Raw genomic sequence first — 26,845 nt, 5'->3', positions numbered from 1 at the left:
AAAGACGACTGCAAAAAGTGAACACGGTGGTGAAGGAGTCGCTGCCTCAAAAAGGAACCCAGCATCGGAGACCCACACCACCCTGGCCATGCTCTCATTTCATTCCTGCCATTGGGAAGAAAGTGCAAGCTTGAAAACTGTATCGTCCAGGTTCAGGAGCAGCTTCTTAACTACAACCATCATGCTATTAAACACTACAACCTTCAAATAAGCTCCAAACTACATAGATTTGGGGGACATTGTTTGTGTATATTAACTTGTTGTTGTTTATTATTGTGTTTACAGAGTACTACATTTATATAACTGTTGTGCTGCTGCAAGAATCCCATTGCTCAGTTTCGGGACATATAACAATACATTCACTGGCATGCTAAAAGCTCAATTCGTCTACAGGTTGTGGGACAATAATATTTAAATTCTGAGGAAAATATTCACAGGACTCTGTTGCAATTTTTAAGGGAGACCAATATGGTGACCAAGGAAGAAACCAAAGCTATATCAAGAAATATTCTGTAGAAATGGCAGTAAATGTGGTCACTCTAGTGTCACCCAGTGTCATAGAACACAAAAAAATCACTTTGATATTACCAGTCCTAACCCCACGGCAAGTTACAGTGACTTACTGTATAAACTCAGTGCAGAGTCAGGATCGAACCTGGATCACTGGCGCGGTAAGGCAGCAGCTCTACCGTTGCGCCAATGTGCCAGTTCTGTTAAGATTAAATCATGAAAAGGATGCGAGCCTGCCATATGACAGCAAAGCAAGCAGCGGGGGCGGATTTGGAGGGTGGGGGTGCGGGTAGATTATAAGTGATAGGAGCAGAATTAGGCCATTCGGCCCATCAAGTCTACTCCACCATTCAATCATGGCTGATCTATCTCTCCCTCCTAAACTCATTGTCCTGCATTCTCCCCATAACCTGACACCCGTAATGAAACATGGAATTCAAAGTGTACTGTAGCAAACAGAGTTATTGGTTTGGAGAGCAGAGAAACATTAAAATACTGAGAGGAGTGGTTATGGTGGCATTTTCCAGAGAAACAAAGGGAAGACTTGTTTTTTCCCCCCAAGAAAAATGATGACAGCATGTTTGAAAGGGGGGTGTGGAAGCATTTGAAAAAAGTCAATGTCCAAGGAGATAAATGAACAATACCACCAAATACAGATGGCAGAAAATAGGTTAGGGACTTTGCAGTTTGATGGAGATAATTTTGAGAAAAAAGTAAAGAAAAGAGAGAATAAATGCATAAATTGATTGCAATTAAGTTGTATCTACTCTTTCGGAAAAAGTTTTTTTAAAAACTTACTCAAACTGTCCAGTAAACTGGAAAATACATTGATTCTCCACACCACATGGAAAATGAAAGCTCTTCCGACATTTCCTAATGGCACAGCCTATGGAGGCCCCACGTTTCTTGCACACCCCACATTTCTACAAAGAATAAATTGGAAATCAAATGAGTCACTTAATCCCATTAGAAAACTTTAAAATAAAATCCAGTAGGCTTAGAAAATATAAGCCGTCAAACAGTCACAGCGGACAAACCTGCTATATGACACAACAGGACAGTGGGGATGGTGGTGAATAGGGTGATGTGATCAACCACAAATTACAAAATAAGAAATGAATAGCTTCTTCACAATATCAGAATTCCTTTAGTTTAAATATATGTTTATATTTGTCAAAGCAAACAAATAGCAAATGTCACTGTAATTAACCAACTACTGCAATAAACAGTGGTATTACATTTTAAACCCTCGTTAAATAAGGGACCACGGTGGGGGGAATGGTGTCCGTTAATGACGATTGTCCTCTATAACTGCGTAAGGGAATACTGAGTAATAGAGTATCATTGCACATGTAATAGAATCAACGAACTGCTAAAGCTGGTTAATACACAAAAGGACAAAATACCGGGGTAACTCAACAGGTCAGGCCACATCTCTGGAAAACATGGAAAGGTGATGCTTTGGGTTGAGACCTTTCTTCAGACGTCCTATCATTTGACGTTTCAAAGGTCCCAATGAAAGTCTGATAAAATCCACTATACTGGAAATTTGGTGCATACTGTAACAGTTCAGAAATTCAGATCATGGTTGATAGAATGCTGAAGTGTGCTCCGTCTCATGCAGGACGTGGGATGGAGTCAGTTGAAGATCGAGAAGGCGAACACCAAGTTTGCCAATAGAGGCACCTCGCATTTTATGCACGTTTGATTTATGTTTTTGAAATACCGCGTTTGTTTCATTATTATTGATTTACACGCTGCATTTTTTAAATAAAGCGCTCAAATTAACGCCGATTTAAATGTTTATGTTTAATTTACACGTTTTTGAATTACACGCTACCTTTCAGGACCGTAACCCCCTGTAAAATGCGAAGTGCCTGCATTCAGTTTTCAACTCAAAGTTGACTGAACCATGCACCATCTACAAAATGGGTGCTAAAATCCTATCCTACATAATCAAGATTAAAAGTGCCTTATTAAATCACTGAAAACTCCCAATGAGAATGTAATGACTGCTTGTACCATCACTTGCTGGTGACAGTTTGCTATTTAAGTAAATTTTCCTTATGTTGCTTATGCCATCTGCCTTGTTCAAAATGCCAGTGTGGCCTCTCATCACTATATCGCACTTCAGCTGATTTCTATTCAAATTGTACTTCCCTCAAATGTATTTTGTTTCTATCCTTTAAAACCCTCTAGAGCCAGGGCCAGACCTCCCAAAATTTGATTTTACAAATTCAGAATTTTGATGCCCAAAATTCAGAATTTCACATCAAAATTCATAATATAGCACGTAATGCAACTTTTCAGCAAATAAAAGTATGCACGCCAAATGTGCATACGCTTTGCGCTCCATTCATGTGTGAAAAACGACTATTATTTCCATCAGTCTGTAGTTCTTGGACTACATGTACAATGTCAGGCCTATCATGAGTATATTCTGCTAGTTATAGAAAGGTTATTGAACAGAAATACTTTTTACAACACAAAGAAAAAATTGTTTTGTTTTTTCTATTTTGCTTTTTCTTTACACACCCCAATTCTCTTGGTATTGAATAAAAGGACAATGATCATAAAATGTTTGACTCAGTTGTTAAAGTTTGTTTTCTCTAGACAGACAACAATGCAACAAAGTTAGTGGTAAACAATAAGGACTTTATTATGCCAGGAGGGAGTGGGGAGGCCAGCACTGGGTGTCTTCAGATACCCACAACTCACATCGTGCCCATACAAGGTAATAAAGGAAATAAGACCATGTCCATATAAGGCAGGGGTTCCCAACATTTTTGTCCTGTTTACCCCATTGCAACTTTTCAAAAGTAAATTTACCCCACGCTGTTTTGTTCAGTAATATGAGTTTCTACCATAATAAAGCAACCGACAAAGGGGACATTTTAAAATACTGTTTTTAACATTATTATTTTAAGTTCAAATAACAATAATAATAGCACATAACAATGTTATTTCACTTATTTATGAACAACTAATGATGAACTGATACCTGTATATCAGAACCAAACAGTCAGTCAATATATACAAATCCAGAACCAACAAATTTACCCCCTGGGTAGGTGAAATTTACCCCCTGGGAGTAAATTTACCCCAGGTTGGGAACCCTTGATATAAGGTATTAAAAGGTCATCAGTACGTCAGTTTTTTTCCATAATAAAGCAAGCTTATTCTTTTTTTCAGCAAAGCCAACTAAAGGCTATTTTTTTTTTCATGTAGTACATGCCGTACTTCTCAAGGTTAAACACAGCTTAACTCCTTTTTGCTTAGCTAAGCAATTTACAATGTGCAAGAAGAAGCAGGCAACCATTTTGTGACCTGTTTCTTTTGTAATTACTTTAACTCTTTCAAAGTTATGAAGAGTTTCATTTAAAACTGCACATACCTAATTTCATTGAAGACATACTCGCTCCAGTGGTCTTCAACAGCAAATCACAATGGTCCATGTCCTCCCCACCCCTACTCCCCCCCCACTACTCTCCCCCCACCCCCCTCCTCCCTGCCAGCGGCGGGCGAGGCGAGGCCAGCGGCAGGGCGGGGCGAGGTGAGGCTCGAGGCAAGCGGCGGGGCGAGGTGAGGCCAGGCGAGCGGCGGGTCGGGGCTAGGGGCAGGGTGAGCGGCGACGCATGTGTTTTGTGGAAAAATGTGAGGCGAAATCGGAATGGTGGAAATGAAATAAGAAAGCGGAAACTTTCCGCCAAATTCGGAAGGGTTGGGAGGTCTGCCAGGCCACCACCCTCCATGGCCAAGTCACGCAATGACATTGCTCTACAAAGCCTCTATCCCTATTTCCCTCAGTTGTTGCCTTCTGCAATTACAACATTTCCATTGAAATGTAGCAATGAGGAAACAGTTTAATAAAATTGAGAATTACACCTACCATTCTTGAGGCTCTAGAAATTTCCTTTTTGACATCTTCAGCCAGAAATCCATACATTCCTTCATTTTCTTTCCCACGCTGGTATAAGCCACTTGACATAATCTACATGAGGTAACAAAGTACATAGTTATTCTGATTATGTGACCACAATAAAAATAAAATTCAATAAAACTTGTTTCTTTCAAAAGTTTATTTAAAACTATTAATGTTGATGCAGGTAATCACTTATATTTGATGCAGGCTTTTAAAAAAGTTTCCGTTCAAGATATAGCATGGAAGCAGGCCCTTCGACCTACTGTCCACCCTGACCACACCCGTACACGTTCTATGTCCCACACACCATGTGGAATGTGGAAGGAAACTAGAGAACCTGGAGAAAACCAACGCAGTCACAGGGAGAACGTATAAACTCCATATAGACAGATTCTGTGGTCAGAATCGAACCTTGGTCTCTGGAGCTGCAAGGCGGCAAATCTACCACACCACTGTGTCTTAGAGGACCCCAGGGCCTGCTTATCTGCTTTATGACCCAGGCTCTGTTACATCTGAAAATTGAAGGAATTAAGTCACCAACAGAACAATGATCCTACTTCAATTTGCTTATTTAAAAATGGTTATACCTGGAAATTTCTTAATCTCCATCATGCATCTTAGGGTTTTTTAGGGAAATGGCTGGACAGAAGGAGGATGCACATTGTTCGCCACTTACATGATCTGCAATGTTATCGGATATGCAAGTGAGAATAGATTATTGACCATAACTCGCCTTTAGCACCATAATTCAAACTCCTGGACCAGGACTCAGCACCCCCTCTGCAAGTGGATCTTTGACTTCCTGATCCATAGACCGCAATCGGCAAGGATAAGCTGCATTCTTAGTCCCCTATTATATTCCCTATACACTCTCAACTGCGTGGCCAAATTTTGTCCACCATTTACAAATTTGTGGTTGACACCACCATAATGGGCTGGACTTCAAATAGTGATGAGACACAGTACAGGAAGGAGTTAGAAAGCTCTATTGCATGGTGTTAAGAAAGCAAGCTTTTAGGAAGTGGAGGAAAGTACATGCCCTAGTCTTTATAAATGGTGTTGAAGTGGAGATGGCTGAGAGCTTCAAGTTCCTTGGTTTCAATATCGCTAATAATTTGTCCTGGCCCAACCACATTGACATTACAGTCAAGAAAGCGCACCGACACTTCTACTTCCTCACAAGGCTAAGGAAATTTGATGTAGCTCCAATGATTGCCTAATTTCAAGAGGGGAACCATAGAAAGCATCCGATATGTATGCATCACAGCTTGATATGGCAATTGTTCTGCCCGAGACTGCAAGAAATTGCAGAGACTTGTAAACACCATCCCTTAAACGAGCCTCCGCCCATTTCCCCCTCATCCCATCGATACCATCTGTATTTCACATTGCATTAGAAAAGCAGTCGACATGATCAGGGGCCACTCACATCCTGGTCAATCTCTTATCTTCCCTCTCCCGTCCAGCAGAAGATACGAAAGCAGGTATCATTAGATTCAAGAAAAGTTTCTTCCTCGCTATTATCAGATTCTTGAATAGACCTCTCACTCACGAAGGATGAATTCCCGATCCTCCAATCTATCTCGTTGCTGCCCTGCACTTTATTTTATCTGCACTTTCGGTGTCTTTATCAATCAAACCACCTAGGAGTATCTCCACACGCACTCTCTCCAGGCCTTTCACTATTCAGTAAACCATTTCACCAAAAACAAGGAAAATAAGTTAAATAATTACTTCAACTTACTAAACAGTAGTAATGCAGAGTTATCCCACCATAGGTCATCTTCTCGCCATATTTTTCAGGGCAGTCATCATTCCGTCGACAAAATGCACAAGCTACAATAAATCAAATACACAGCAATTATCTAAAATTAAAACAGTCTGAGCAATTGCCTGAAAAGGCTTCGAGTCCATTGCAATTGCAACAACAACAAAAACACTTTGGAAGATCTGTCTCATTCCAGCTTTGTTTTCCGAGCCGTCTCTTGCGAGCAGCAATTCCTCTGCCAACCTGCACCAAATCACTATAATTTTTGGGAGCATTTTCGATTAGGGAAGCTCATGGAAAAGTAGTATTACAAGCATCCCTTAAACTGCAGAAAGTGAAAGATATTACTCACATGGTTTTATTTACTCAAAATATGGTGCATTTATTGCCTCTAGGTTTCTATAGTGCAATACCAAAATTGTTGCTGCATTCTACAGCGACTCTCATGAAGATAGGCACACAGTTGCTTTCAATTTTGATGTGGATAATGCTACAAGAAAGGAAACAAACTGTCTATTTGTAATTTTTCTACTGACTAGCTCAAAGTATATAAAAAGTTAATTTCTTCAGTTTTTCCAATAAAAAAGTTATAAAAAATTGAAGAAAATATAAATATTGTGGCACTTCAATATAGAAATGAAATGACATCTCAAATCTAAAATTTGGGAAATGGGAAAATAATCAAAGTATAGCTGAGGATATTAGGCAGGTCATTAGATGCTGTGTATTGCATGAATCACAAGAAATTATAACCAAGGAAAACTAAAACCAAATTAACAAGACTCAATAGTAATTAACATTAGCAGTTGGAAAGTTTAATTGCCATTGAAAATACAATATAGGAAGCAGGTGTAGATAGCATATTTGCCACGCTCCTTTCCAACACATTCGGACCACAGTTCCCACTCTGCTTTTAAACTTAACTGGTCCACTGGAAAACATATTGTAACACCAAGAAACATTTAAGAAAAAGCGAATTAAAAGTGCATTGGGAACATTAATGGAAATAACATCTGAAAGTGTGGAAAACCTGTCTGGCACCTAAACCCAAGCATGCAGCATACTAAAGACTTGATCAATTGGTATGGAGAGGAGAGTGCAACTTTGAATAAGGATTTAGAAGATAAGAACAGGAAGAGCTATAGCTTGCCATTCATTCAACGGGTCCAAGATTCCTGCAGGTCTAAGATTCTTACAGTAGGTAGATACTAGATAGGCTGGAACCATTTTCCTGGTCCATGGGGTGATCTGATGAAGGTATATTAAACTATGAGGGACATAGATAGGGTAGATGGCCATAGTCTTTTTCCAAGCATGGGGGAGTCAAAAACTAGCCTTAAAGTGAGAGGGGAAAGATTCAGACTGTATCGGAAGAGTTAGATTTTCCTTACAGAAGAATGGGTATATGCATAGAGCTGCCAGAAAAAGTAACATATGATATACAATTACAATATTTAAAAGACCTTTGTACAGGTACGTGGATAGGAAAGGTTTGGAGGAATGTGGGCCAAAAACAGGCAAATGTAATTAGTGTCAGCACAGACAAGTTGGGCCAAACTCTTATGGATCTCGTTGAATCTATGAAGTGAACCCAATGACCAACTTCAGATTGTTATTAGTATAAATTGGATTCTTGCCCTCCCAAGCCCGTTCCATCAATTAATCAGATCATACCCGTCACCCTAACCTCTACAGTCTATCCATGGTAAACTCACACCCTCAAGAATCTGCCTTAAAAAGACCGGCAGATTCAAAAGACTATGCTTCCTGAGGAAACAAGTTCCAAGACTCATAATTGTTTAAGTATAATTTAATCTTTCTTACTCAAATAAATGACTTCAAATAAAATCACCCTAGCACTAGATTCTACCACATTTGCCTTGTTAACATCCCAAAAGTTAATGCTTCAATCAAACTCCTTCACATTCTTAAATCCAATAAATACAATCCTTAGCCTATTCCGATTTCCTTCATGAGACAACCTATCTACCCGAGTTGTGTCTAGTAAACCTTCTCTGAACTGCTTCCACCCCCTAACCATTCTTTCTTAAATATGTAGACCAATATTATACTGCCTACCAAACATGATTTCACTATTGTCCCATATAATTTGAGGACAATCTTCCAACTTGTGTGCTTCCACAGGTAATAAGCACAATAATTATTAATTTCCTAATCACTTGCTATACCTACATCTTAGCTTTTTGTAAATCAATCAACAGCACATCTAATCCATCTGTACCTTAAGAACTTTGTATCCCCTTGCCATTTAGATTATGTGCTTTATTCTTCTCGACAAACATAAAACAAAAAAATTCCACATCCCACATCATGATCCATCTGCTGGATCTTTGTCCACTCACTTGGCTTAATCGCTCTCGATATCCTCACAACTTTAGACTATAGAGCCACAGTGGGGAGACAGACCCTTTATTCCACCGAGTCCGTGCCGACCAGTGATCTCCCCATACACTAGCACTATCCTACACGCGAGGGACAATTTACTATTTTTACCGAAGCCAATTAATCTACAAACCTGTGCATCCTTTGGAATGTGGGAGGAAACTGCAGCACCCGGAGAAACCCACAGTCACAGGGTGAACGTACCGACTCCATACAGACAGTACCAGTAGTCAGGATCAAACCTAGATCTCTAGTGCTGTAAGGCAGCAACTCGACCGCTGCGACACGGCCCCTTAAATTCCCTCTTATTTTTGCATTATCAGTAAATTAATTATTTCATTACATCCTGATTTCAATATATAATAATTGGGAAGACGCTTGTGATAAACTCCCTCTCCGTAAAAGCCATGCAGAGGCTCAACATCCTCAAAGCTTATATGGTCCAACCGCATACGAGTACATCACAAACAATTAATGCATGAGATCCAAAATTACCTGATTGTGCTTTCTCCACTAACAACTTTCAATGAGAAATACAAAATGAAGAGAGCAGATACATATCAGCAATACTCACAAGGATTTTGGCTCACTTGCAGCTGCTGTTTTTCCTTTGTGACATAGTTAATTTTAGCGTTGGATTTCGGAAACCTCCTAGGTAAAACAGATATAAATATTTAGGGATAAACAAACACAAGCTGTACATTATCTGGTAGAGGATGATGTATGTAGTGACAGGTACACAGCTGTCAAAGTGTGGTGGTTAGGCCCCTCTTCTTGGGGAACGTCACTGACTTTAATTTTGCAGCATGGATATCGCTTGCCATTAATTATCCCATGTCAGAATATTGTCTAGGTAATTTTATTTGCAGGGAAAAGACAAATTGAATTCTGAATTAATCAATAGTTCAATGGTACTTTGTCCCATGTACCTTGGTATAGTGGAATTTTATTTTGTATATAGTTCAGTTAAAAATCCTACTATACATAGGCAAAATCATACTTAAGTACAAGTGTTAGAATGGTAGATTGCACTGAGACAGTAACATCAACATTCCCACTATTGACCTTATAATGGAAGGGCCGGGGAGGGGGGGGCAGGGGTTTAGTCATGGACAATACCTCTCCCAAAGAAATGCTGCAGTGATATTCCGTGGCTAAGGTGATTGATCTCTGAAAGCCACATCCATTTTCCTTTGGGTGAGATATGGCTGAAACCACTGGCGAGTTTCCCTTTGATGCACATTAACATCACGTGACCAAAAACTGCTTTGATGTCACGAGCTGATTTATATTCCCTTCCCTTAGAAATTAAAATCCAACATATGCCCATACACAAAATACCCAGCACAAAAAAAACCATTTACTATTTCTATGGTTCTCACCCAGGTAGATGAGAAAAGAAAATAGAAATATCAAAAAGGGAAGAAAATTCTATTGCAGAATAAATAGTATAATTTCAAAGGTCCAATTTGTGCCTTGTTTAAGAACATATAGATTCAAACATGTACAGCTTAACTTGAGAGGGTATTAGTATTTCTCAGATCACTTTCTAAAGACAGAACCTATCAATTATTGGAGAGTCAAGCATTAATCAAGTTATGCCTGGCAAAGTAATATACTTTGATAAGCAATAATAATTTCAATGTACTTTGCTGGGATTATAGACTAATATTAATCTAACGTACCACAAACATCTATGATCTAGTTTCCAAATACATCACAGGAACAGCAAAGTATTCATTTTGTACTTCAAATAATCAAATGTAAATGCAAAACTGCACATCATTCAAATGTAATACAAATCCAAGATCCAAGTTCTTCATTAAACAGCTGGGCGGCACGGTAGCGCAGCGGTAGAGTTGCTGCTTTACAGCGAATGCAGCGCCGGAGACTCAGGTTCGATCCTGACTACGGGTGCTGCACTGTAAGGAGTTTGTACGTTCTCCCCGTGACCTGCGTGGGTTTTCTCCGAGATCTTCGGTTTCCTCCCACACTCCAAAGACGTACAGGTATGTAGGTTAATTGGCTGGGTAAAAATGTAAAAAAATTGTCCCTAGTGGGTGTAGGATAGTGTTAATGTACGGGGATCGCTGGGCGGCACGGACTTGGTGGGCCGAAAAGGCCTGTTTCCGGCTGTATATATATGATGATGATGATGATATGATAGCTTCAATTCAAGTACTTTTACTTTCCAACACTTCTTGCAAGCAAAGTTTTGCTACCATGTTTATTTTTCACACTTAACAATGTCACCATCTCTTAGGTTCCATAGGTAAAGGTTGACGCTGTCAATGTTAGCTAACATGCTGAATGCATGCTCTCATATCAATGATTTCAATGTAGTCCTTTAGCTACGTATCTTTTCAACCTGTACCAGAATAATCAATTCAAATCATCATGTTTCCAAAACGAAATGGGTTGTGCTACTTAACTCCAATAAAAATTAGAGTAACATATGGATAGAGGATAGACCTTCAAATGTAATTAAATTACCTCTGCACTTTGATCTAATTATTAACAATCTGCACCAATCCTTGTCTCACTATCCCACGTGATTTAAATTTTCCATTTGTAATACCAAAGGAAATCAACAAGACAATGAGTAGAAAATTGTGAATTCTATTAAAATACATTATTTTTATAGTTAACAAAAAAATCTTATAATCACAAACACATCAAAACTCCACTAAAGTTGGTGTTGAATTAGAACCTGGAGTAATACAGCCCCGCAATTCATCTGACAATACACAATGCATCAAGAAAATTAACATCATGGTTTGCAGCATTATTGATATGACATTAAATGAAATTCAAAAGGTTTATGCAATATATCAGATCATAATCACAAAAGCCAGGTTCAATCTGCAAGAATCAAAACTGAAGCTGAAGGCTTGGTCTCCAAAACTTGGTCTCAGTTTTGGTCTCCAAATTTGAGGAAGGATATTCTTGCTGTTGAGGGCGTGCAGCGTAGGTTCACTAGGTTGATTCCCGGAATGGCAGGACTGTCGTATGTTGAAAGGCTGGAGCAATTAGGCTTGTATACACTGGAATTTAGAAGGATGAGGGGGGATCTTATTGAAACATACAAGATAATTAGGGGATTGGACACATTAGAGGCAGGAAGCATGTTCCCAATGCTGGGGGAGTCCAGAACAAGGGGCCATAGTTTAAGAATAAGGGGTAGGCCATTTAGAACGGAGATGAGGAAGAACTTTTTCAGTCAGAGAGTGGTGAAGGTGTGGAATTCTCTGCCTCAGAAGGCAGTGGAGGCCAGTTCGTTGGATGCTTTCAAAAGAGAGCTGGATAGAGCTCTTAAGGATGGCGGAGTGAGGGGGTATGGGGAGAAGGCAGGAACGGGGTACTGATTGAGAGTGATCAGCCATGATCGCATTGAATGGCGGTGCTGGCTCGAAGGGCTGAATGGCCTACTCCTGCACCTATTGTCTATGGTCTATTGATTTCAATTCTTTTTTTTGTTCTGAGGAGTGAGTCATGTTAGATAGACACAAGAGGAATAATCCAGTCTTGGCTTTACCATGGGTTAAAATATTTGAAAATAACAATGTTTGATAAAAGAAATAGAACATTTTCTTTGAGGTATGTGTAACACATGAGGTCCATTTAAAGTTGGAGGGGATTCAATACAAGAGCTGGAGCTAGAAGCTGGTGAATCAAAAAGGAACTGCTAGCATTCCCACAAAATTATGCCAAATCCCACTTGGTCCTGCTACAAGTTTGGGATTTACCGAGTGACAATTGTTGCTGCATCTATCACTCAACAATGTCAGAAAACTTTGGATGGAGTCAAATAAAAACAGCAATGCCATGCCATGTTGAGCTTTCCCAGATTCACATTTTGTCATGAAGAATGCAAGTATTATTTTTTAAATAAGTAATTACTTCCTTTCAATCCTTACTGATCTGCATTATTTTATTTGTATAGGAAAATAACTGCAGATGCTGGTACAAGTCAAAGGTATCACAATATGCTGGAGTAACTCAGCAGGTCAGGCAGCATCTCTGGAGAGAAGGAATGGGTGACATTTCGGGTCGAGACCCTTCTTCAGACTTTAAAAAAAATTGTTTTATTTTATTTATTTATTTTCTATGAACTCAATTGTACTAGTCTTCATAGATCTCCAATTTTAAGTTTTAATATATCGCTGATATTCAGCCTCAAGCTATGGAAGCAAAACTTCATACCCTTCATATCATGTAGGGAAATCTGAAATCTTGTGGAATCCATAGAACAAAGAAATGAATATGCCTGGCAGAGTTAATAATTTTTGTGTTTGGGAAAGATCTTTTGGACACACGTATGAACACGCAAGAGCCAAGAGTTTGATTCTTTCTGAACTTTCAGTAAACAGATCGAGATGTAAAATATTAATGGTGTTTTCAGTCACGTTGATCCTTTTACGCAAATCAAACCTTATTTGTTTTTAAGAGAAGACTGCCAAGAATGCCAGTGGTGTAAACTTTGACATGAAACCATCGACACCAACTGAAATAACTGTTACTTTTGGAGCACAACGAGTACATTAAGAAAATCAAAATCACAGCTGGAGCAGCAGATGAAAACCTATGAAAATCAAACAGTAAAGCCAGTTTAACCGTTCACAAGATCTTGTAAAGTAAGGCTGGTCTAGTTTAGATCAAATGGGATCCATGGTGAGCTAGCCAATTGGTTGCAGAATTGGTTTGGCGGTAGTACGCAGAGATTAGTAGTGAGAGATGTTATTAAGATTGGAAGCTTGTGACCTGCAGAGTGTCACAGGGATCGGAGTTGTCCACTGCTGCTTGTCATCTATACTATTTGGATGAGAATGCTGACGCCAAGAATAGCAAGTTTGCCAATGCACCATAATTGGTGCTGTGTTCATAAGATCATAAGTGATAGGAGCAGAATTATGCCCTCAAGTCTACTCTACCATTCAATCATGGCTGATTATCTCTCCTCCTAACCCCATTCTCCTGCCTTCTCCCCACAACATCTGACACCTGTACTAATCAAGAATCTCATCTATCTCTGTCTTAAATATATCCACTGACTTGGCCTTCACAGCCTTCCATGGCAAAGAATTCCACAGATTCACCACCCTCTGACTAAAGAAATTCCTTCTCATCTCCTTCCTAAAAGAACATCCTTTAATTCTGAGGCTATGATCTCTAATCCTAGACTCTTCCACTTGTGGAAACATCCTCTCCACATCCACTCTTTCCAAGCCTGTTGACAGCAAAGACGGTTATCCAAGATTACAACAGTATCTGAATCAACTGGGAAAATGAGCCAAAGAATGTCAGGTGGATTTTAAATCAGTCAAGTGTTAGGTGTTGCATTTGCCAAGTTGAAGTAGAGCAGGACTTTCACAGAAAATGGTTAGACCTAGAAGAGCTTTGTTGAACTTCAGGCAACAAGTACATTGTTCCCAGAAAATTATAACATACACAGACATGATGACGAAGACAGCATTTGGTGCACATGCCTTCATTGATCAAGGCACTGAGTACAAAATTTGAAATGTCATGTAATAACTGTACAAGACATTGGTGAGACCATATTCACAAGTATTGTGTGCAGTTTTGGTTGCCTAATTATATGAAGGACTAGACAGGTGTGGACCCGTTGGGTCCAATTCTCTCCTGCAGGCCCGTCAACCCTTCGTGCAATCCTCTCTTGCAACCCTCCCCCAACTGACGAGACTCACCCACTCCATCCCTGCTCAACCCCCCTTAAAACTCGCCTGCGGCCCGCGAGGGGGGGGGGGGGGGGGGGGGGGAGAAGAAAGGGGAGAGGAAGCCACTCACCGCGGCCCTGGTGCGGCCTGCAGCAGAAGAGCTCTCCTCCCCCCCCTCAATGGCCACCACTCCCCCCCTCCGAGTGCCAACCCTCCCCCAACTACGCACGCGTGGATGTGGCGGCCATCTTAGGAAGTATTTGATCAACGGGCCCCAACTGCACAGACGCGTTGGGTTCCCATTGTGACGTTGAACAAGGAGGTAGCCAATCAGGATGCGCGGACCTCACTTGGGGGGGGGGGGGGGGAGGCGGAGGCGGTAGAGCCAATCAAACACGGATGTAGCCAATCAGGATGAGCCGGACCCCACATGGGGAGGAGGTGGTAGAGCCAATCACATTTTTTAAAGTTTAAAAAGTGCAAAAGTTTTAAAATATATCAACCATTTGAACCGCAGGCCAATGGTGAGTCGGGTAGGCCTAAGATTGTTGCGCTATTGTGTACCGTTTTGGTTGTACTTCGAGATCAACTATATATAACAACAAGATGAGAGTTTTAGCTATATATACATATATATATATATATATATATATATATATATACATTATATATACACATATATATACATATATAAAATATATGTCTAATATATATATTAGATCAAGTGGACTCATTCCTCATTGGGTTTCCATCGTGACATGGAAAAATCGCATTCATTCTTGAAAATAAATGGCGTTGTTTTCCCTTAAAAAAAATATTGTCTGGAATGTTTTTGCTTTTTAGGGTTAAAATCCTCACTTAGAGATCCTCGAGATTGTGCCCTCCTCATTCATCAGCAGCGTCATCTTGACTGCGATGGCAGTTGCTTTGAGCGGGAAGAAACCGCTCCCTCCAAGTGGGAACCAGACCCAATCGGACGTCGAGCGGGAGGTCGGAGCCAATCATTCGACCCGATGTGGCAACGCGGGCCACTCGTGAGGTTGTAGCCAATCAATGGACCCCACGTGCGGGTGAGCGGCAGGAGCAAATCAGGACGCGCCGGCGACCAATCAGAGAAGGGAACGGTGGCGCAGCGGTAGAGTTGCTGCGTTACAGCGAATGCAGCGCAGGAGACTCAGGTTCGATCCTGACTACGGGCGCAGTCTGTACGGAGTTTGTACGTTCTCCCCGTGACCTGCGTGGGTTTTCTCCGAGATATTCGGTTTCCTCCCACACTCCAAAGACGTACAGGTATGTAGGTTAATTGGCTGGGCAAATGTAAAAATTGTCCCTAGGGTGTTGGGTGGTGTTAGTGTGCGGGGATCACTGGGCGGCGCGGACCTGGTGGGCCGAAGGGCCTGTTTCCGCGCTGTATCTCTAAATCTAAAAAAATAAATCTAAAATCTAAAAAAGGGAACGTCGGCGTACCCTCCACGTGAGGACCAGGGCCAATCGGGCGTCGAGCAGGAGTTGAAGCAAATCAATGGATCCCACATGGGGGTGAGCGGCGGGAGCGCCGGCACATGGAGAGCGCCGGCACTCCCCCCACATGGGACCCGAACCAATCAAGTGGTTGGAGCTGAACACAACATGGCACGCGCCGGAGCTGAAGAAAACACGGCAGCCTCCTCCAACTGAGCACGTGCCGGAGCCCCCCACTCACCCAATCCATCCCCCCCCTCCCTCCTCCCCATCCCCTCACCCACTCCATCCCCCTCCCCCACTCCATCCCCCCTCCTCCCACCCCATCCCCCCTCCTCCCCACTCCATCCCCCCTCCTCCCCCCCACCCCATCCCCACCCCCCCCACTCCATCCCCATCCCCCCCACTCCATCCCCTCACAACTCTCTGACTGAAAAAGTTTTTCCTCATCTCAGTTCTAAATGGCCTACCCCTTATTCTTAAACTGTGGCCCCTGGTTCTGGATTCCCCCAACATTGGGAACATGTTTCCTGCCTCTAACGTGTCCAACCCCTTAATAATCTTATACGTTTCGATAAGATCCCCTCTCATCCTTCTAAATTCCAGTGTATACAAGCCTAGTCGCTCCAGTCTTTCAACATATGACAGTCCCGCCATTAGAACAGAAGGTACGCCTCGGTTCCTCACTTGTCTTAGGTTTTTGAAACCAACCAAAGCAATCGTCATCGTATCTTCAAATGTCACAGTGCAATCAATCATCTGGACTTACCAATAATAGAGGCGAGGGTTGTTCTTTCTGCACAAGATTCTTACTGTCACTCGGTGCACTAGGATCTCTCCCCCTACCTCTCCTTCCTCACCCCCTCCATCTCACTCTCTCCCTCCATTTCCACCTCTTCCTCCCTCCCTTTCTGCAAGCTCCCTCTTGCTCTCTCCCTTCTTCACTCCCCCTTCCTTCCAACTCCTCTCTCCATTCCTCACTATCTCTCTCCCTCCCTCTCCTTTCCTCCACCTCCTTTCCGCTCTCTCCCCATCCTCTCTTACCATTCACTCTCTATCCCGCTCTCTGTCCCTCCATGTCCCTCCATCTACCTCCCTCTTCCCCCCCCCCCCTCCTCCTCCCTCCAACATCCCGACGCCCGGGCCTGCCGGCGAAATGCGGCGATGGGTAACCGCTTCCCTCCACACTCGGGCCTCCCCCCCCCAGGGGTGCCACTCACCGTCGCGGCGACATGGCCGTCGTGAGTGGGCCGTTTGTCCGGTCACTGCTCCGGTCGCGGCGCCTCTTTGTTGTTCTTAATAGCGCTTAGATTCAAATTCTCAGCTTCCGGCGCACTCCTCCACCGCCCCGGAACTAATCTCCAACGGTCTGACCCGCTGGCCAGCTTCTGCTTGATTACTGCGCGAACAATGTCCGCGTCACACCCCCTCGCCTGGCAACCGGCCCCCCCCCCCCCCCGCCTGGTAATCCCCCCCCCGCCTGGCAATCCCCCCCCCCGCCTGGCAACCGCCCCCCCGCCTGGCAATCCCCCCCCCCTCCTGGCAACCACGCCACCCCCCCCCCCCCGCCTGGCAACCCCCCCCCCGCCTGGCAATCCCCCCCCTCCTGGAACCGCGCCACCCCCCGCCTGGCAACCACCCCGCCTGGCAACCCCCCCCCCCCTGCATATTTCCTTTAAACTGTGCATCTCTCACCTCAAAGCTATTCCCTGTATTATTCAGTACTGCCAGACTTCTATCAGGTCTTCGAACCTCCGACGTTCCAGAGAAAACAATTCAAGTCTGTCCAACCCCTCCCTGTAGCTAATACCCCCAAATCCAAGTACTTGGGTCACATCATGTTAGTTTCACCTGTCTTTCTATTGCTTTCTGTTCTCAACTTCCTTTAACCACAATTTGTGACATCTGTGGAATATGTTTTCCATTTAGAGCTAGTATTTTGTTCATATGATTGACCATTGAAGTACCAAAGGTTCACCGTATTCAGAAAATCCTAATCTCAACCAGTTTTGCTATTCTCTCGCTGGTCTGAATTGTCAGCTACAAGGTAAAAAGCTGTAATATGAATTTAAAACTAAGAAAACACTCAAATAGATAAAGTATTAGGTTAAAAAAAGACATAGAGCGTAGCAGGATCTTAGTGGGTCAGGCAGCATCTGTAGAGAACATGGAAAGGTGATGTTTCTGTTCGAAACCCGTTCGGATTCGTAACGTCATCTGTCTATATTCTCTAGAGATACTGCCTGACCCGCTGTTACTCCAGCACTTTGTGCCTTCTTTTCCTAAACCAGCATATGCAGTTTCTTGTTTCTACAGCATGAAATGTAGCCCTGCAATCAGAGACCAAGAACAATAGCTTGAAGTGGGCGGAACTTTAGTATACGCACCAACTTTCATGCTTTGAAAATTAAACTCATGAAGCCTTTTTTTTGCAAGAAGGATTCCAACCTGAAACATCTCCAAAGATGATGCCCGACTTGCTGAGTTACTCTTGCACATTGTATCTTTTTCTTTGTAAACCAGCATCTGCAGTTGAGTTTAGTTTATTTTGAGTTTAGTTTATTGTCACAAGTGTGAGAAAGGGGTAAAAAGGGATAATTGATTTAGACTAAGGATCCTGAGAAATAGCTGACTCGACCATGCTCGACTAAAAAAAGGGACCCTGAGAAATAACTGACCAGACAGTGCTCGGCTAGAGAAAAAAAACCGCAAGAACAAATAGTGACAGTCCAAGGACAAGTGTTAGAAGATAATCAGATAATAGACAATAGACAATAGACAATAGGTGCAGGAGTAGGCCATTCAGCCCTTCGAGCCAGCACCGCCATTCAATGCGATCATGGCTGATCACTCTCAATCACTCTCAAATAACTGGGAGGAAGGCCAAAATAATCAGAGAACAAGGGGAGAGGGAGGGCATGAACTACTTTGTACTGCGCTTGCCTAATGAAATAAATGAATATTACTGTATGATGTGGAAGGCAACAGGGGCAGTGACGGTAGATTGTGCACCTCAGTGCTCCGATTGGAAGGAGCCCGAAGGGGAGGAATTAAAGGTGTAACTATTGTAAAATGAAGTGAATAAAAAGAAGGGATTTTCCCGACCTCGGTGTGTCTCGACAGGGGAGGCACCCAACTCTGCAGACTTGCAAATAAACTATACTTGTTTCTCTAGATTGTCTCGAGCATCGTGATTGTGAGCACTCACATTTGCATCTCACACAAGTATCACGGTACAGTGAAAAGCTTTTGCTCCTTGTTTCTACAAAGTTAGGCAGGTAACATTTAAAGTGGACTATAACTGGATTATGCAAAATTGACTTTTTATAACAATGGCTGTTTTCTACTTTCCCATGGCCATATCTGGTCTGTTTAGTGAATTCCAATTACCCTTCTGTAAGTAATATAAGACTGTCCTCTATTTGAATTTTGTCGTATCTATTGAGAAATCAGTCCAGCAAGAGTAACATGTGGAATAGTTTAGACATGACCCTTTGTATTCACAGATCTGTGTTGAGTTAGCTTGTTGCGGTTTGTGAGTAGCCAAATTGCATGCTTTCATGCTCTATGGAATGGAAAATCAGCATGAGTTACTGACCATTGATATCTAGCAAACACTGGGTGGCACAGTGGCACAGCGATTTAGCTGCAGGTTTACAGTGCCAGAGACCCGGGTACGATCCTGACTACCTGGTGCTGTTTGTAAGGAATTTGTATATTCTCCCTGTGACCATGTGGGTTTTTTCCGGGTGTTCCGGTTTCCTCTCACATTCCTAAGACGTGCAGGTTTGTAAGTTAATTGGCTTCGGTAAGAATTATAAATTGTCCCTAGTGTGTGGAAGAGTGCTAGTGTACGGGGTGATTGCTGGTCAGCGCGGATTCGATGGCCAAAGGACCTGTTTCCGCGTTGTATCTCTAAACTAAAATAAACTTAACTACTGTTGAAGCCTGTTCATGGCAATCAGAGGGCTGGATTGTGTTCAGTTGTGATGTTTCTGATAATCAAAGAACTGAATCCATTATCCAAGTGGAAAATAGTGACAATTATTAGGGGAGATTTAAGGGGAATCTGAGGGATAACTTTTTTTACATAAAGGATGGTGAGTATATGGAACAAGCTGCCGGGAGAGATAATTGAGGCAGGTACTATCACAACATTTAAGAAACATTTAGACAGGTACATGGATAGGATGTCGAACGGGATATGGGCCAAACGGAGGCAGATGGGACTAATGTAAATGGGGCATGTTGGTCGGCATGGGGAAGTTGGGCCGAAGGACCTGTTTCAACACTGTATGAATCTGACTCTATGACTTAACCGGGGCCCTGGAGGAGCACTGGTCCAGATGGAGTTTCAATACAAACCATGACTTAGTTATTTGCACTTACTTTCCAGCTAAAAGAATGCTTATCATCCCATTCCAGAGACAGGAGTGCAAAAACTTTCACTGGAACTTCAATGCATTCCCAGTGAGAGCTTCACTTTTGGAAATCCAGACCCCTAAGTTCCCAGGACACTGTTTTTGAAGATATCTCTGGTGTCATGACCAGTATTCACCCATTTCAGCATTGCTAATACAGTTTATCTAATAATTATCACCTTAGCAGTTTTAGGAGCTTGCAGTGTGCAAAATGACTGCCATTTTTCTTCATTTCAATAGTGACAATGTTTCAATAAGTCCTAATCAGTTAAATGGTGTTTTGAACGTACCTCAGGAGGAATTTGAAAAGCACTTTATAAATAATATTTTTTGTTTGTAAGATATTACGGTAGTGGCATGCAGGCAGAAACAGACATAAGTTTTAGTCAAGCAGTTGCATGGGTGCGTCTTTATTTTTTACACAAGTACACTGCACATACATATTCACGAGACTGATAAGATATGAATATAGCACAGGACTATATTCATATATATGAATAAAGCGCGTCATCAAGTACTCAATTCATAAAAAAACAGTTACCATTATATATACACTATATTGTTCATTTTCATTCCTCGGCAGTTATCAGCTATAGAAGCAGAGGGGGAGTGAGGGAATCCTAAGAAATAGAGATAAAAATTGAGGCGACTTTACGAAATGCAGCAACCAGTTAATAAAAGAAGCTGTCATGAGAAGACTATTCCTTAAAGTTTTGGTTTAGAGTCGCACGAAACACGTGAATTGTGAAAGTAGCCCAGACCATCACACGAAACAACCTCCCTTATATTGACTCCATCTACACCCCACGCTGCCTTGGCAAGGCCACCAGCATAATCAAGGATAAGTCTCACCCTGGTCGCTCCCTCTTCAACCCTTTCTTATCAGGCAAGAGGTACAGAAGTGTGAAAACGCATCCTTCCAGATTCAGGGACAGTTTCTTCCCAGCTGTTATCAGGCAACTGAACCATTTGACGAACAACTAGAGAGCAGTCCGGAGCTACGATCGACGTCATTGGGGACTCTTGGACTATTTTTAATCGGACTTGACTGGACTTTATCTTGCACTAAACGTTATTCCCTTTATCATGTATTTGTACACTGTGGATAGCTCAATTCTAATCATGTATAACCAGTTTCTGCTAACTGGTTGGCACGCAACAAAAATCGTTTCACTGAACCATGGTAAATGTGACAATAAACTAAACTAAACCAACAAGGTGAAACAAAGAAAAGTAAGAATTCCTACCTTTTGGGTTTCTTCACAGCCACATCTAACTCAGTTCCTTCTAGCGGTGAATGCAGCACTGAGTTAAAGAGCTTTAAGAGATTGATTAGTATTTTCGTGCTCTGATTACCATATTAAAAAAAAGACCTTTGCCAGAGGTTTACAAGAACATCTTTAAATGACTATGAATATGATTTTCCATCGGGTTAGTAACCAAGAGCATTCTAATGGTTCAGTTGACCCATTTCCGCTGCTGAGTGAGTGGGATAAAAATCCACCCTTCCACCCACAGCCCCCACCCCCAAATTTGCCCACCCACCCACCCACCAGTCAGCTCTGATGAAGTTTGGTATTAAAAAAGGATGGATAATACGCAACTCTGCGGGCAAACTAACAACTGGAACAAAACGGAAAAGGTTCATTTGGCTGGTTTTGGACCCACATTAGTCAGTTGACGGATGGTATAATTTGTGATGCATCATTGCCAGTTAATATAGAGCAGATATCATTGACATCGATTGTCAAAGGGGTATTTGCATTATTTAGTTGGATAGATCTGTGTAGCTTGGAAAGTGACTATTGAAGAACGACAGGTGTGCAATTTCATGTTTGAAATCAAAATCAGAACAACAAGTTAGAGTAGTCATCCATTAACTATGAATAGCTAATTAACACTATGTGTCTAGAAAGGAACTGCACATGCTGGTTTATACCAAAGGTAGACACAAAGTGTTGGAGTAACTCACTGGGTCAGGCAGCATCTCTGGCAAAAAAAGGAAGGGGAACCCTTCTTCAGACTGCAGTTTAGTTTAGAAATACAGCATGTAAACAGGCTCTTTGGCCCACCGAGTCCATAACGACCATTGATCACCCGTTCACACTAGTTCCTCATTATCTCAATCTTTCATCCAATCCCACACACTAGGGGCAATTTAAGCTACAAATCTGCACATTTTTGTAATGTGGCAGGAAACCAGAGCATCCGGAGGAAACCCACTCGGGAATGGGGAGAACGTACAAACTCTGTACAGACAGCACCCGAGGTCAGGATCGAACCCGGGTCTCTGGTGCTATCAGGTAGCAGTTCTACTGCTGCACAACTGTACTGCCCCAAATAAACTTGGATTGTAACACAGGACCTCGGAGAAAGCCAAATAATGTTAAAACAACTGCATTCAGTTTGAAGCTGCTTATACTACTGTGCTTGCATGCATATGTAAGTGTGTGTGCTTGATTGTGTGTTTCAGAATAGCACAACTATAGCCTCTAACCCTTGTGCTGAAAATACTGAGCAGGTCAGGCAGCATCTATGCTGAAGGAATTAGAATCAGAGGCAACATTTCAGGTTGATGGAGACACGGAGAACTGCAAATGCTGGAATCTTGTGTGGAACACAAAATTCTAGAGTAACTCAGCAAGTCTCTGGAGGGCATGAATAGGTGACATTTCTGGTCCCATGCTGAAACATTACCTATCATGTCCTCCAGAGATGCTGCCTGACCTGCTGAGTCTACCATTTCAGCTTGATAGCCTGAAAGTGAAGAGTAGTCAACATAGGAAGGAACAGCAACTGCTGGCATACACCGATGATAGACACAAAATGCTGGAGTAACTCAGCGGGATGGGCAGATATCTCCGAGTCACCCTCTCCCCTGACTCTCAGTCTGAAGAAGGGTCTTGACCTGAAATGTCATCCATCCCTTCTATCCAGAGATGCTGCCTGTCCCATTGAGTTACTGCAGCATTTTGTGTCTTGCTTCGGTAGTCAACATAGGTTGGTCCACCATCTAATCACACCACTGAACTCCCCTGAACTGTTAACACACCATCCACTGTAATTAATAATTAAGTTTGACTATTCTTGTGCAAGTTAGATGCAGATAGCCCATTAAATTATATCTAAATAAACACAGCCAAAAGTTAATTGGTACAATGAAGATCTTTGGTCTCAATTTCTCAAAAACATTCCTCAGCTAAAACTTCATTCAGGTTTATTCAAAACGTTAGTGTTGTGTTTGTCCATTTTTCTTTCTTAGAGGAGTATAAGATCACAAGAAGAATAGATGGGGTAAATGTACAAAGTCTCTTACCCATAGTGGGGAAATCAAGAACCAGAGGATATAGGTTTAAGGTGTAAAAAAAAAAGTTGCCCCTCGGGTTCCTATTAAATCTTCCCTCCCCTCACCTTAAACCTATGCCCTCTGGTGCTTGATTTCCCTACTCGCTAGTCAACGTGGACTCAGTGTTCACACACACAGGTATAAACATCCCCTCATTCTCACACACACACATGCATATGCACACACATACACGCATATGCGCACACACACATATACTCACACAGATACTCATACACACACACATGCACTAACACACACACACATACACATACACCCATCTATGCACTCACACATACACACGCATACACACACACACACTCACAATCCAACACATACACATACATGCACACATGCACTTAAGTACACACATTCACGCATGCACACACACATGCACACACACGCACGCACACATACACGCACACACTAGTCATACACACACACACACATACTCTCACACTCCCCCCCCCCCCCCCCCCCCCCCACCACCCCACACACACACATCATTCCATCACCTTTTTCTGAATAGGGGTAAAGTGAAAACAAAATTGATTGAAATAAATGACAGTGGAACTATTATATTTTTCTTTAGCTCTCTCTGATTGCGTGGTTTTTAAAGGCTTTGTGAAGCTCTTTAATCTGATCCTTACACTGTGTTTTCCATAGCAGCAATTTTTTTTCACATCACAGCAACAAAGGCAGTGAAGCAAAAATTCAGTTAAATACACATTACTAAATTGACAATGACATCGATATTGAAGGAGGTGAATTTAACTGCGTTGATACATTTGTGGTTTTTAAGATCTCGATGCAGTTAACAAGTAAAGGTGATAATTACCACACTTCTGCTTCCTCAGCACAATATCCACTTTGTCAATATTTAGACTTCTGTATTTTGAGCTTTTCCAGCAACACCTGGGCGGCAAACACACACAGCATTGTTCGGGTGTGCTGGGTGCCGACTCACTTTTGATTTGGAGTGCAAAACACATGGGTTCATTTATGGCATCAGTCAAACCGGGTGCCACTTTGGCAGTGTAAAGACTAGGTAAATCTTGCATCAATCGAGCACTCATAAACTGGAGTCCAACAATGTGCAGATCATCCCATACATTATTAACACTATCCTACATACTAGGGACAATTTACTTTTTCTTTACTGAAGCCGATTAACCTACAAACCTGTATTTGGAGTATGGGAAGAAACTGGAGCACCCGGAGAAAACCCATGAGGTCACAGGTAGAATGTACAATCTCCGCATGGATAACGACTGTAGTCAGGATCGAACCCGGGTCTCTAGCGCTGTGAGGCAGCCACTCTACCACTGCACCACTGTGCTCAGACGACATGAGAGAAACATGAGTCAAGCAGTCTCATCGCTTGCCACCATCCAAACAGGATCTAGGATGTGGAAGTGTTGAAGGAAAATCAGGAAAGGAGAAGACAACACAGACATCTGCTTTCTGGCTGGGTCAGAGACCAACTTATCAAATGGAACTTCCAATAAACAATTACATATTCCCATTCCATCCCAGTTCCTATCTTATTTGATTTCTGACTCTGTTTACTGCAATGATAAATGAAAAGGCAAACACTGAATCAACATTCCTGAGCAAATTTATACTACAGGCCTTGCATTTTCTCACCATGAGTTGCAGCATAAAGTCACAGTCATACACTGCTGAAACAGGCCTTTTGGCATAAACCAAGGTTTGGCCCAAATCCTTCGAAACCTTTCCTATCCATGTACCTGTCCAAATGTCTTTTAAATGTTGAGAGAGTACCTGTCTCAACTACCTCCTCTGGAATGTTGTTCCATGTACCCACCACCCTGTGTGATAAAGTTGTGCCTCAGGTTCCTATTAAATCTTTCCTCTCTCACCTTAAACGTGTCCTCTGGATCTTGATTCCCCTTCTCTGGATAAAAGACTTTGTACATTTACCCTATCTTTCCCCCTCATGATCATATACACCTCTATCAGATCACCGCTCATCCACTTTCTCTCCAAGGAATAAAGTCCGAGCCTGACCAACCTTCCCTGTAGCAGAACAAGACATTGCAGTAAGTCCTGAATTTTCAGAAATGATTATTTTTTCATTGAAATTATATCAGTGGCACAAAGAAAGTTGTGTTATGTGATAACCTTTCCAGATCAGTTACAAAGAGCATAATTGAGCCATACAGCAGAGTCATTTGGCCCACTATGTCCATGCTGGCCCTCAAGAATATTTACACCAATCATATTTGTCTCGTAAACTTCTGAGAAAAAACTGACCTTGTCTGCATTCAACCTAACTGAGGTGTAAATTGAAGCAAAGTACAATCTGATGCGTTAGACCTTCTAAGTGCATGTTGCTAATTATTCATGGGAAAATTGTGTTTTTTTAAAATGTTTTCTTTCAACGTATCAAAGGGGAGTATTTCTTCAATCACAAAGGAAAACGCCTTCCCCAACTTACCATCCTACTAATTATTTCTGACAAATAGAAGACTAAATGAACAGATTGCTGCACCCCGCAAGCTTTGCCAAATTAAGATACAGTTCAAGGGCAGCTTTTTATAAAATCAGACGCAAAGTTTCTTAAGTGAGGGAAATAGGAATAATGTAGGACTGATGCACATAATTTCACGGAAGTTAGCGTAGGAGCAAAACACTACATAAATGTGACCGCTCCCTCCTTGCAATGATGAGACCAGACTGAGAGAGTGACACTGTTACACCGGCAGCACCACCCACACACCATATGCAAGGATAGCCTACAGCTATAGCCACCATACTTTCATGATCGTAGACAGTAAACCAGACAAGATGTCACCCTTCCCTAACAGGGCAAGGTGCCAGCTCCCATACATATGACTTCATTAGCTTATGCATTCGTACATCTGGCATCGGGTCAGAAGACTCTACCCTGAATTCATGCCAACTTCTCATCGGCACTCACATTCCCCTGAACCTTGCAAATGCAGAACATAATTACACTCATTTCTTCTCACTATTTCAATTTCCATGTATTAGTTAATGGTAAGCGGACAACAGCAGACGCAATCGGAAGCGTACATCTAAAAGAAAAATCTGCAACAAAATATACTGAACAGAAATATCTAAGAATGAGATATGTCTGAGGAAAATATTTTATATGAAATGAGCAATGTGAATTCTGTTAAAGGGATGACCTTCTATTGTAGGTTAATAAGGAAGCAATATTTGCATTTATACTGGACCTTTTTCTTTTTTTTTAAAAGGACATTCCTATATGCTTAAAATACAATGATGTTCTAATGTTAAAATGTCAGTAAATGTTATTGTCAATTATAATGGCAGCCAATTTTAGTTTAG

At 42.0% G+C, this 26,845-nt stretch overlaps 1 protein-coding gene across 6 annotated transcripts in view; it reads right to left on the bottom strand.

The window, feature by feature from the left end:
- Positions 1-24,454, bottom strand: part of g2e3 (G2/M-phase specific E3 ubiquitin protein ligase) — a 46,463-nt gene extending 22,009 nt beyond the window's left edge. The window contains exons 1-5 of one of the 6 annotated variants that reach the window (XM_078406440.1): positions 24,345-24,454; positions 9,178-9,254; positions 6,177-6,268; positions 4,400-4,501; positions 1,309-1,433 (exon numbers count right to left, since the gene is read on the bottom strand). In XM_078406440.1, the coding sequence (XP_078262566.1) occupies positions 1,309-1,433; positions 4,400-4,501; positions 6,177-6,215 (266 nt within the window). In that variant the 5' untranslated portion in view covers positions 6,216-6,268; positions 9,178-9,254; positions 24,345-24,454. Of the gene's footprint in view, positions 1-1,308; positions 1,434-4,399; positions 4,502-6,176; positions 6,269-6,552; positions 6,667-9,177; positions 9,255-16,511; positions 16,637-16,962; positions 17,086-17,437; positions 17,560-24,344 lie in introns of those variants that run through there. The other 5 variants (XM_078406439.1, XM_078406436.1, XM_078406437.1 and 2 more) reach the window with 5 other exon arrangements.
- Positions 24,455-26,845: the final 2,391 nt, after the last annotated feature.

Source organism: Rhinoraja longicauda, chromosome 10 (genome assembly GCF_053455715.1).
Source record: "Rhinoraja longicauda isolate Sanriku21f chromosome 10, sRhiLon1.1, whole genome shotgun sequence".
NCBI lineage: Eukaryota > Metazoa > Chordata > Chondrichthyes > Rajiformes > Arhynchobatidae > Rhinoraja > Rhinoraja longicauda.
This window is presented reverse-complemented; position numbering and strand designations above follow the sequence as displayed.